At 39.0% G+C, this 13,660-nt stretch overlaps 1 protein-coding gene across 1 annotated transcript in view; it reads left to right on the top strand.

The window, feature by feature from the left end:
• The window catches only part of Ankrd13c (ankyrin repeat domain 13C), a 56,715-nt gene that overhangs the window by 30,563 nt on the left and 12,492 nt on the right, over window positions 1-13,660 (top strand). The window contains exons 7-9 of the mRNA XM_021158979.3: window positions 6,856-7,000; window positions 9,932-10,063; window positions 12,843-13,004. Coding sequence (XP_021014638.1) covers window positions 6,856-7,000; window positions 9,932-10,063; window positions 12,843-13,004 — 439 coding nt within the window. The remainder of the gene's footprint in view (window positions 1-6,855; window positions 7,001-9,931; window positions 10,064-12,842; window positions 13,005-13,660) is intronic.

Below are 13,660 nucleotides of genomic sequence, written 5' to 3'. Positions count from 1 at the left end.
TTTTCCATTTTTGTCCCTGCATTTCCTTTAGACAGGAACAATTCTGGGCCAAAATTTTTGAGGATGTGTGGGTGGCCCCATGCCTCAACTGGGGCTGTTTCCATACTTGCTTCTTGATGGTATATGTGTACCATGCACATGGAGACTATTTGCACTTCTTTATGGTATCTTTACTATACACATAGAGACCACACTCAATTTTTTTATACAGTGTGTGTTGTTCACATGGGAACTATACTTTTTTTTTTTTTTAATGCATTTCTGCCACAGACCCTCTGGGTCCCTTTGTCTGTGTGGAACCGGTCTCCGGCAGGTGGACAAGGAGTCGGCGGGTGACAGATCAACACTCGAGATTGTGTAGAATCTGAATGTAATGTCACAAAGTGGACACCAATCTTATATAGTACAGTAAATACACGGGGTCAGAAGTCACAGCAGGCAAGGTACATTGAAGTTACCGGATACAAAACAAAGGAATGACTTCAAAAGGATTTACTGAACCAGGTAGATGTTTACTGTAAAGATAAAGCAGTCCTGCCTAGGGTCAGCTTAGTGACAGGTAAAGATTTTACACTCTAGTGCTATACTTTTGAAGCTTGTGAAGGCTAACACCAGGGGGTACTGCTCTTGGCAGGCCTCATGAATAATGTAATATCACCCCCCCCCCCCTATCTCTTAGGCCTTGTTAAATTCTTATATGAGTGTAACTTTTAAGTATCTGGAGGATCTCCATTTGTCAGAAGAATTTACCAACTTGCTTCTAATATGCAATGTAGCCTGTACTGAAGATTTCTATCTCAGTGGGATTCTCTGGCTCTTTTTTGGTATTCCCTTGATTGGGTGAGACTTGCTACTGTCCTTAGTAGACCCAACTCTGAGCTACTGGCTCCATCTTTTGTAATGCTTAATTAGTTACTGAATAGGTTAACTTCCTTACTGCATTCTTACAGGATTTTAAGCTTGGCTTCTGGGACCTTGGAACACTGGGGAGACTTAACTCTAACAGAATTTTTCCATACACCAGACTAACGTGGAAATAGAGTATGAGTATATGGGTAAAAGATAAAGCTAAAACTCCAGGAGGTGAGTTTCTGTGAAACTCTTTGCCTCATGAGTGGCTTTTAAGCTTCTCAGCCTGTCAAGCGGACTTCACTGGAGTGTGTGTGTGGCACATTTCTTTTTTTTCCTTTTTTGGTTTTTCAAGACAGTTTTTCCGTGTAGTCCTGGCAGTCCTGGTATTCGCTCTGTAGACCAACTAGATTTGAATTCAAGAGATGCCTCTGCTTTCCAAGTGCTTGGATCAAAGGTGTGTGTCACCATACCTTATATTTTTATTTTTTAAAGTTATGTGTATGTGTATTGTATCTGGGTACCCACTTGTGTGTCTGTTACCCGTGGAGGCCAGGAGAATGTGCCGGATCGCTCAAACTAGAGTTACAGATGGTTGTGAGCTGAGAATTGAACCCAGGTTCTCTGCAAGGGCACCCAGCACTCTTAATAACTGATTAAGCCCTCATACTCACTTCTTTGTGATATGCATGTCTTGATGAAATTGTTAATAGTATAATCATTTTGTCCTTAAAAGTTGTTAGTTTTGCCAGGCAGTGGTGGCACACGCCTTTAATCCCAGCACTTGGGAGGCAGAGGCAGGTGGATTTCTGAGTTCAAGGCCAGCCTGGTCTACAGTGTGAGTTCTAGGACAGCCAGGGCTACAGAGAAACCCTGTCTCGTAAAAAAAAAAAAAAAAAAAGTTGTTAGTTTTGAGGTTAAATTACATATAGCCATAGTTACTATTGATGTGTCTTATGAGCTAGGGTTCATAGGTTCATAGTTGAGGTTTTTCCTGTGTATAGAAATCAAGAAAACCAGTCCATTTTGCCTTATCTCTGATAAAACTTGACAAGTCAACCAAATAAACAATTGCATTAAAAACTGACCTAGGCTGGGCGTGGTGGTGCACGCCTTTAATCCCAGCACTCGGGAGGCAGAGGCAGGCGGATTTCTGAGTTCGAGGCCAGCCTGGTCTACAAAGTGAGTTCCAGGACAGCCAGGGCTATACAGAGAAACCCTGTCTCGAAAAACCAAAAAAAAAAAAAAAAAAAACTGACCTAGATCTTGCACAGTGACACTCAGAGAATGTGATGAGCCTTTCTTGATAGCTGTGATAAGCAGTTTCTGACTCTTAATCACTGATTAAGCCCTCATACTCACTTCTTTGTGATATGCATGTCTTGATGAAATTGTTAATAGTATAATCATTTTGTCCTTAAAAGTTGTTAGTTTTGCCAACTGTGATAAGCAGTTTAAAGACTGTTGAGCAACTGGTAAGTGAACCTGGACTAGTAACCTATAATATAAGCCTGAGTAATTAAAGGGTAGTGGTAAACTCTTTAATCCCATTGTTTTTCCAATTTCAACTAGTGATATGTGGAATGTCTGAGACCACACCATTCAGCTAGACCACAGCAGATCCAGGTTACGTGTGGAATCAGTAAACATATAGATGTATAGGTATATTAATGTGTGGTAGAAATTGATTTCTATCTTAGCTTGCTTTCTGTTACTGTGATAAAAATATCCTGGCTGGGGCTGGATTGATGGCTCAGTGATCAAAAATACATACTGAAGAGTTCATTTCCCAGTACCCACATCAGGTGGCGCACAATCTTCTGTAACTAGCTCCAGGGGCATTCAACATCTTTGGTCTCTGAACACCTGAACTCATGTGCACATACCCACACATGTAATTTAAAATAATAAAAGCAAATAAACTTTATTAAGACAAAAATATCGTAACAAAAATAAATTAAGAGGAAAAGAGTTTATTTTAGTTTATAATTCCAGGGAACAGTCCATCATTGCAGGGAAGACCCAGTGGCTGAATCTTGAAGCAGTAAGTCATGTCCCATCTGTAGTTCAGAGTAGAGAGAAACATATTCATGCTTATTTGTTCTAGTCTAAAGACAAGTTGAGAGCCCAGAACCAGGAAATGGTGTCTCCTACTTTCAGGATCGGTCTTGTAACAATTAAGATAGTCAAGACAGTCTCCCACTAACATTGCCAGAAGCCAATCTGATTTAGACAGATCTTCCCAGATGATTCTAGACTCTATCAGGTTGACAACTAAAACTGATTATAATCTATGAGGCTTTCAGACAATGAGAACATTGGGGTGTTTGCTTGTTTGTTTGTTTTTTAGTTGGTTGGTTTGTTTTTTTTTGTTTTTTTGTTTTTGTTTTTTTTTTTTGCTGTTTTGGGGTATTTTTTTGTTTTTGTTTTTTGTTTTTTTGGTTTTTCGAGACAGGGTTTCTCTGTGTAGCCCTGGCTGTCCTGGCACTCACTTTGTAGACCAGGCTGGCCTCGAACTCAGAAATCCGCCTGCCTCTGCCTCCCGAGTGCTGGGATTAAAGGCGTGCGCCACCACGCCCGGCTTTGTTTGTTTTTTGTTTGTTTTTTCAAGACAGGGTTTCTCAAGACAGCTCTCTCTGGCTGTCCTAGATTCAACTTTGTAGACCAGGTAGGCCTCAAACTCAAAGAGATCCACTTACCTCTGATGGGATTAAAGATGCATTCTACCACACCTGGCGGGAATGTTGTTTAAGAAAAGATGGTGGTTGGCTAAATCTGGAAAACCCAAGAGAAAGCCCCATGGTATTGCAGTGGGTTGACATGATTGGTAAGGCTGAAGGGCAGACTAAGTAAGATGTGCCTAGGTGATTAGGTATAAGAGATGATTATATATCAGAATGGCATTCTCAGTTTAAGACTGTGGCCCAATACACGTGTGCCTATCTTGAGTACTATGTTGAGCTAGTGATAGGATCCTGAGGAAATCTTTCCCTTTCTGCCTTCCCTATGGAAGTACAGCAGAGGGAGTGAAGAAGCAGTGGTACAGGGAGGGTAGTATCACCATGGGGCCATTTCTTTCTTTCTTCCTTAACTAAGTGTTCAGAAAAAGGAAATGGAGTTAATAGAGTATGTATTCAAGTGCTGTTTTCAATGACATTTTAAATTTAGTTTTTATCTACAAATTCTAAGTTGGACTGTGATATTGACATGGTAGAGCTTAAGAGGCATATAGCTTACATATTATTAATAAAGTTTTATCAATAATGTACGGAAATCCATCAACGTAATCCACTATATAAACAAACTCAAAGACAAAACCACATGATCATCTCGTTAGATGCTGAGAAAGCATTTGACAAAATCCAACATATATTCATGGTCAAAGTTTGGAAAGATCAGGAATTCAAGGCCCATACCTAAACATAATAAAAGCAATCTACAGCAAACCAGTAGCCAACATCAAAATAAATGGAGAGAAACTCGAAGCAATCCCACTAAAATCAGGGACTAGACAAGGCTGCCCACTTTCTCCATACCTATTCAACATTGTACTTGAAGTCCTAGCCAGAGCAATTCGATAACAAAAGGAGATCAAGGGGATACAAACTGGAAAGGAAGAAGTCAAAATATCACTATTTGCAGATGCTATGATACGTAAGTGTATATGTATATATAAGTGACCCTAAAAATTCCACCAGAGAACTTCTAAACCTGATAAACAGCTTCAGTGCAGTAGCTGGATATAAAATTAACTGGCCTTTCTCTACACAAAGGATAAACGGGCTGAGAAAGAGATTAGGGAAACAACACCCTTTACAATAGTCACAAATAATATAAAATGCCTTGGTGTGACTCAAAGGAAGTGAAAGATCTGTATGATAAGAACCTCAAGTCTCTGAAGAAAGAAATTGAAGAAGATCTCAGAAGATGGAAAGATCTCCCATGCTCATGGTTTGGCAGGATTAATATAGTAAAAATGGCTGTCCTGCCGAAAGCAATCTACAGATTCAGTGCAATCCCCATCAAAATTCAACTCAATTCTTCACTGAGTTAAAAAGGGCAATTTGCAAATTCATCTGGAATAACAAAAACCCTAGAATATCGAGAACTATTCTCCACAATAAAAGAACCTCTGGTGGAATCACCATGCCTGACATTAAGCTGTACTACAGAGCAATTGTGATAAAAACTGCATGGTACTGGTACAGTGACAGACATGTAGATAAATGAAATAGAATTGAAGACCCAGAAATGAATCCACACACCTATGGTCACTTGGTCTTTGACAAGGGAGCTAAAACCATCCAGTGGAAAAAAGACAGCATTTTCAACAAATGGTGCTGGCACAAGTGGCAGTTATCATGTAGAAGAATGCGAATTGATCCATTCTTATCTCCTTGTACAAAGCTCAATTCTAAGTGGATCAAAGACCTCCACATAAAACCAGAGACACTGAAATTAATAGAGGAGAAAGTGGGGAAAAGCCTTGAAGATATGGGCACAGGGTAAAAATTCCTAAACAGAACAGCAATGGCTTGTGCTGTAAGATCAAAAATTGACAAGTGGGACCTCATAAAATTGCAAAGCTTCTGTAATGCCAAAGACACTGTCAATAAGACAAAAAGGCCACCAACAGATTGGGAAAGGATTTTTACCAATCCTAAACCTGATAGGGGATTAATATTCAATATATACAAAGAGCTCAAGAAGCTGGACTCCAGAAATTCAAATAACTCCATTAAAAAATGGGGTATAGAGCTAAAGAATTCTCAACTGAGGAATACCTAATGACTGAGAAGCACCTGAAAAAATGTTCAACATCCTTAATCATCAGGGAAATGCAAATGAAAACAGCCTTGAGATTCCACCTCACACCAGTCAGAATGGCTAAAATGATAAACTCAGGTGACTGCAGATGCTGGCGAGGATGTGGAGAAAGAGGAACACTCCTCCACTGCTGGTGGGATTTCAAGCTTGTACAATCACTCTGGAAGTCAGTCTGGTGGTTCCTCAGAAAATTGGACATTGTACTGCCGGGAGATCCAGCAATACCTCTCCTGGGCATATACCCAGAAGATGTTCCAGAAGCTGGAAAGAACCCAGATGTCCCTCAACAGAGGAATGGATTCAGAAAATGTGGTACATTTATACAGTGGAGTACTACTCAGCTATTAAAACAATGAATTTATGAAATTCTTGGGCAAATGGATGTATCTGGAGGATATCATCCTTAGTGAGGTAACCCAATCACAAAAGAGGTCATTAGATATGCACTCACTGATAAGTGGATATAGCCTAGAAACTTAGAATACCCAAGATACAATTTGCACAACACCTGAAAATCAAGAAGAAGGAAGACCAACATGTGGATACTTCATTCCTCCTTAGAATAGGGAACAAAATACCCATGAAAGGAGTTACAGAGACAAAGTTTGGAGCTAAGAAGAAAGGATGGACTATCCAGAGACTACTCTTCCCGGGGATCCATCCCATAATTAGCCGCCAAATCCAGACACAATTGCATATGCCAGCAAGATTTTGCTGAAGGAACCCTGATATAGCTGTCTCGTATGAGGCTATGCCAGTGCCTGGCAAATACAGAAGTGGATGCTCACAGTCATCTATAGGATGGAACACAGGGTCCCCAATGGAGAAGCTAGAGAAAGCACCCAAGGAGCTGAAGGGGTCTGTAACCCTATATTCGAACAACAATTATGAACTAACCAGTACCCCCAGAGCTCATGTCTCTAGCTGCATATGTAGCAGAAGATGGCCTAGTCGTCCATCATTGGGAAGAGAGGCCCCTTCGTATTGCAAACTTTATATGCCCCAGTACAAGGGAATGCCAGGGCCAAGAAGTGGGAGTGGGTGGATAGGGGAACAGGGCCGGGGGAGGGTATAGGGAACTTTTGGGATAGCATTTGAAATGTAAATAAAGAAAATATCTAATAAGAAAAATAAAGTTTTATCAAATTCTGTCCATTATTACCTGCCCATCTTTTACAGGCTTGACACAACTCTCATAGACTTTACTGACATGAAGTGCCAACGAGGGGATCTAAGCTTCATCTTCAATGGGGATGCTGCACCCTCTGAGTCTTTTGTAGTGTTAGACAATGAACAAAAAGTTTATCAGCGAATACACCATGAGGTGAGCATATCTTATTAATATTTCCCTAAAGGGTTGAAAATGTGTATGCATTTACTAAAGTCTCTGTATAAGTGCTTCATTTAAAGCATAAAGTATAATCAATGTAGTTGATTTGAAAAGCTTTATTGCAACCATCTTCCCCCTAGTTTCTTGTTTCTCCAGTAGAGTTGAGGTGATTCCTAGGGTAGTGGCCTTGGCTTATCCTAGTTTTCACTGGCTCTCACGTTGAGTGTCTGCTAACAGAGGGACCCTTTTGCCATCTGTTTTCTAATCAACTGAGCTGCTACTATCACTGATGTCTACACAGCCCCGAACAGAGGCTCTACTTTCCACCTTGGGCTCCTACCTCCCCCTCTTCTCCCTTTGTTTCTGCTCTATGTTGAATTACACCTCATCCATTCCTTTTTTCTGCTGCAAACCAGGGGTCTTTCAATATCCACGTGTCACCAGGAGCCATGCAGATAGTTCCTGTGTTTTTTATTTTGAGGTGGGGAGAACTCCTGAGTTAAGTGCTTCCCCTGCCTCAGCCTCCTCAGTGTTCTGCAGATGATTTTAAAGTTCCTTTCTTCCTGTTTACCTTGTCTTGTTCATTCCCACATCATGTGTCTTAGATTGAACTTTTATAGTTAACATTGTATGTGCACTAATGAAATAGTTTTCTAACTCATACCAAGAAATATAGATTTACAGGAGAAAAGAAGAAGAAGCAAGGGTATTCTTTGGAGAGGAGCCAGGTGAATGAAGTCAGGAAAGGAAGAGTAAGGACAGGCCATTTGGGAAAAAGATCTGACTTCAGTGAGAAAAAGTGTCAACGCCCTAAAAGCCAGAAAAGTTACCTCACAGTCTGCTGCAGTCAGCAACAGAGGGTCACAGATTTTTAAATAAGGTATCGATTTGACCAAATATTGGTGAATCTATTTTATTCTTTTTTCCTTTTGCTATCAGCCACCCAGCGTTGTCTTCCCTCCTGCCCTTTCCCCATTATACATGCCATAGGTGCTAGGAGCTGCCAGGTGCTGTGGGCAGCAGTGTGTAGTAACAGTCCCTGTAGTCTATATTACGGTTAAAATCTAAGTGCTTTATAGCTTTTAATGCTGCAAATAAGAATAATATATGCAAATTAGTATTTCTGTTTATAGATGACAGACGATAGGTTTCTCCTAGGGTCCAAAATGAATTATGGAGCAATTGGAGGCAAGGGGATTATGTGAGAAGCTTATGACCTAAGTATTTATTCATAAATAATTAAGTCTTGTTATTCTGGGAACAAAGAGGCTGAGTAGAAAAGCTCGTGACTACAACTGAGTCTACAGCATAACCTGAAATTATACCAATACCATCCTCACTACCATTACAAACAAAGAGTACAAAATCCTGACATTAGTGCTAATGAATAATGGGTGAAAATAGATTCCTGGGTAACACAAATACTGAACAAAATTTTCTAAAGAAATACTTTGGATGCAATAGGTTGAGAAGATAAATCAAATACTCTGATCCAAATTTTGTTTATGTCAGCTTGGGTACTGAACACTGTAAGATCTTCCTTTTGAGTTCAGACAAGCTTTAGGAACAGAAATCCATCTATAAATCAAGGACCATCTCTTGACCCCTCACTATAAATGATCTGCTATTAATTATATTCCTTCAACAAGCAGTTAGTAAGCAATTACTGTCATGTTTGCATTTTACAATAAACAACTGATATCCTCATTTAGTATCTCAAGAGTTCGATTCTGGGACTATCCAGAGGTACTAAAACCTGACATGCTCCAGTCTCAAGAGGCACACAATAGCATGATGTTTGCACATAGTATGCATACATCCTCATACGACATTAAATGTACTTCAGACAGCATAAACAGCACGCTGATCTGCAAGTACAAGAGCCTACTGTATTCCTGTTCAAGGACTGCTGCTCAAAATCTAATTTCCTTGCATTAAAAATCTGACTTCATTGCATCTTTGGCACTGTGAACATAGACCCATCTATATATTACTCCTCATCATCACTGCTCAAATTCTTAAAAGTCCTTGCACCTTCAGCACAGGACACATGGACATGTACACCACTCCCCCATCAAAATAAGAGAAAATAACAATCACTGTTCATTAATATCTCTCAACATCAATGGACTCAATTCCCCAGTTTAAAATACACACACACACACACACACACACACACACAGGCTAACGAAATGGATGTGAAAACAGAATCTGTCATTCTGTTGCATATAAGAAACACACCTCAGCAATAAAGATAGCCATTATATCAGAGTAAAGTACTGGAAAAAATTATTCCAAGCAAATGGACCCAAGAAGCAAGTGGAGTAGCCATCTTAGTATCTAATAAAATAGACTTTCAACCAAAATTAATCAAAAGAGACAGGGAAGTATACTTCATACTCATTAAAGGAAAAATCTACTAAGATGATATCTCAATTCTGAACATCTGCACCCCAAACATGAGGGTCGTTATGGTCAGCTCCCTTTACTCTTAGAAATTATTGAAAAGGAAAGATTCAGACAACAGTGATGGATATATATATATATATATATATATATATATATATATACATATATATACATATATATATATATGTGTGTGTGTGTGCGTACACAATAGCAATAACTGGAGGCTAATTTATCTCCATTTAAAGTAAACAAAACTTTTATAAATAGATCAAATAGTTCTGTAGTGAGTAACATATAGAAGTGTGAAAGTGCTGTACTTTTAATGCCCTCCTTTTAAAGATTTATTATTAGTCATAAATTCTGAGTAACTAAAGATATTAGACACAAAATTTAAACTTCTGGTTTTAGAATAAATAATATCATGTTACTCAGAAATTATGTGTTTTTGTCTTTTGAAATTTGTAATATCTTTGAAGAAAACCCAGATTCTTATTTTAACTTTTGCCCCCAACCTAGGAGTCAGAGATGGAAACAGAAGAAGAAGTTGATATTTTAATGAGCAGTGATATTTATTCTGCAACTTTATCAACCAAATCCATTTCTTTCACACGTGCCCAAACTGGATGGCTTTTTCGGGAAGATAAAACAGTATGTAAAAATATAGATATTTTTTAACCTAAAAATTGTTATCTAGTATCACCAAAATAATGATGGAAATATAGAAATTGTCCTTAGATAGGCAGATTGTTTCTCTTTTTTTTGAATTCACATAGGTAGTTAACAGTGCATAGTTATGGGGTTCACTTGTACTCTTGGAAAAGCTCAGAGAAAGTGTAGTTTACTTGAACTCTTCTTGTCTGCCTTACCTTATAAGAAAGAGTTTGCACATGGCTCCATTCTTTTTCTAGTGCTTTATATTTAAGAGGCTTGTGAAGAGATGTATATAGTTTGTTTTGCTGGTCTTTTCCTCTTACTTTAGGCTCTTGTATTTTATCTGCTCATATGAAGCTTACATTTCTATAAGATGGCAAATTTAAATTTCAGTGGAAGTTTCTATAATTCCCATTACATCTGTTAGCAGGAGAATGTAAGATCACCTAATATATGCTAAGGCTCTTTTGCCTGGCATGCACTGTATGCAATATTGATCAAGGAGTGTTCAGATTTGGAATTGGTCTGAATTGTGTGTATTTATTAAAACACCAATATATATTAAATTCATGGTATTATTTTGAATGAAATGGATAATGAAACATTTTAATAAATAATACTTATAAATTCATAAAATTAAATAATACAAATTTAACAATAAGAGCCAAATCAGGTAAAGGGTGAGATTTAATTTTTTTAAAGTTACATCTTATTGAACATAATAAGTGAATGTTTTCATATTAGAAAAACAAAAACAAGCCTTGTATTCACTTAAAACTCATAGAAGAGAGAAATGAAGGGTGTAGAGGATGAGTGAGGTGAGCTAATTGAGAAAAGGGAAGAAAACTGACAGGGTTGTGGAGGGAGACCTTTTTTGCTTAAAGGGGATTGGCTTGTGTGTTTATGGGACTTGGCATGTCTGAACTGTGTATAGTAGGCTGGACATTAACAGGAGAGTTGGGATTGTCTAGAGTTAAAAATCTGTTGTTAGGCTGTCAGGGTTTTTCTGTTGCAAAATTTTAAAGCAGTTTTAAAGCAGAATTGCATTTTCTTTTAGAATTCTTAGTCTTTGCTATTAAGACTCAGAGGTTTGGATAAGACCCACACAATTTATAGAGGGAAATCTACTTTTTCAGAGTCTGTTAATTTGGTGTTAATTGTATTAAAGATGCTATCACAGCACATGTTGACCATCACAAGATTAAATATCATACAGCTTTACATATGAAGTCAGGAAACTCTAGTGGTCACTGTCTATGATACTGGAACCCCTGTAGACTTTATGTGTGTTTTTCACACATAAATACTTCTCTGTAAGTAATGTGCTATGCTTTGTACTGATACTCTTTAATACAGTGCTGTCAAAGGCTTTGGAATTGGCTGTCCATGAGTGTGGCGGGAACCTCTACTTAAACCTCACACATAAATGCTGCTTATGCCCCTTAGCAGCTTGCATGTGACACAGTGAAGGTGCTACAGTACTTACCTGCAGCCATAGTGTTAAATACAGGGATGAATAGCTTACATTGCTGCTGTTTCCTCCTTTGTAACTGAATTTATCCCCCTTCCCCATGCCTTTGCAGTGCACAGTGTAGGCAGTAGGAACTGCAGTGGCTGGATCATGAGCAGCACATACCTGACACTTTTGTTCATAGCATAGCTTTAAGTGCTGCTCCTGTTTATGGTCACAAGACCTGTTAACCACCTCCTAGCCACACTTAACTTTGACCTTCGAGCCCTCAAAGCCTGTTTGGCAACAAGTGGCACTTTGGACTCCAGGCTGTGGATCCAACATTACAGTGCATTTGTTGCTTTGAAGTCTTACTTGTCTGTACTCTGTTCTTCTGGGCAGCATTAGATGGATCTCCTCAAGAGAAGATAAATATTGAAACTGCTGTCCAACTAGTGTTACCACCAAGCAGCCAAAAGTTCTTGAGGAGCGGCTAGGTGACCTCCTTAAGTCGTTGACAGGTAAGGAGGGAGTCAGTATGCCATGGTTCCCATTTTGTAGATAGAAACTTGTTCAAAATGCTTGGCTTCCTGGTGACTTTTAAGAGATGTCCTATACACATAGTTTTGGACATGTCAGGGTGGAGTAGGCAGCCTGGATGTAGGTGAAGATGGGAAGCTGGGTCAGGTAAAGTGGGTAACTTTACATGGGAGTGTGTGAGGGTTGGAAGGGTGGGTCAGGGTCAGATGATTAATGAGACATCCCTGCAAAGGACTGTTTGCTCTCTTTTGGATGCCTTTTTATCTGTGCCTGCATCTATGATGTAAACACTTTACATGTATTATTGAGCAAGGCTACTTGTATTTGCTTCTTTTCAAAGCAGTGACCAGCAGTAACTTTTATCTAGTCAGAGATCAGAGAGGGTCCAGTGTGGCATGGACTGTGGATTTTAATCCTGCTTTTCTATCTATAAAATGGGAACAACAGTGTTACCTCTGACCCCTCCTTGGTATTTGAAATTGTGTGTTTAGTGAACTTCTAAGATTGCTTTGTGCTACTTGGTAGTGAAAGAACGCCAATGTGCTTCTGTATAGACTACCTAATGTGCAGGTTAACTAGCATTACTTTAAATTTCCCTTTGTAGTTTGGAAATGAATGATTGTATTTTTAACTTACAAAAATAATTTGGTGACTTTAAATATCAGGATATTTACTTTCACCTACATGGTACATACTTATGGAGAAATTTATGATCTCAACGCTTTTTTAAAATCTGAGGTCAACCTTCCTTTAAACTGTCATTTTGGAATATTTGATTTGTTTTAGGAAAGAGTAGGAAACTTTTTGGCAGACTTTTATCTGGTGAATGGACTTGTTCTAGAATCAAGGAAAAGGAGGGAGCACCTGAGTGAGGAGGACATCCTGCGGAACAAGGCCATCATGGAGAGCTTGAGCAAAGGGGGGAGCCTGGCGGAGCAGAGCTTTGAGGTACACTCTCATTCCCTCTGTCTACCTGTAAAACTCCATTCTCTTTGTTTCTGAATAATAGAAAAGAGGATGGGGGGCGGATCTTTGGTATAGTTTTGAGTCTGTGCTTTGTCTTTGAAGTCATTTTGTAAGCATGGATTGTGGTGTTAATTTTATTCCATGTCTTGTTGCCTGCTGCCTTCAAGACCCAGCTGAAGGTTCACCCACTCCTGGGCCATATCTACTGTGTACAGCATGGGAACTATGTATTGAGTCTCTGCTTATTGAAACACTGTGCAATGAGTATGGGGCTCAGAGGGGGTGGGAAAAAGAAAGTAGGAAGTGAGAAGATATAGGAAAAATGAGGATTGCTCTATGGTCTTATTTCTAATATGAACCAGATACTGCTTTATTCCTGTTTAAAATGTATTTTGTATATATGTGTACACATCATGTGAGCTCAGGTGTCCACAGAGGCCAGAACTGTGTCAGATCTTCTGGGACTGGAGTTATAGATGGTTGTAATCTGTCTGATATGAGTGCTGGGATCCAAAAGTGGATCCTCTGAAAGAGCAGCAGATGCTTCTGACCACTGAACCATCTCTCCTGGTTTCTTAAATTTGTTGTGTTTCAGGCATATCCTCTATCAAGACTCCCAGATATTAACTCTCTTTACA

This window comes from Mus caroli, unplaced genomic scaffold (assembly GCF_978045245.1).
Source record: "Mus caroli unplaced genomic scaffold, Mus_caroli_1 scaffold_3, whole genome shotgun sequence".
NCBI lineage: Eukaryota > Metazoa > Chordata > Mammalia > Rodentia > Muridae > Mus > Mus caroli.
Note: the sequence above shows the minus strand (reverse complement) of the source record. Positions and strands in the feature narration are given on the sequence as shown.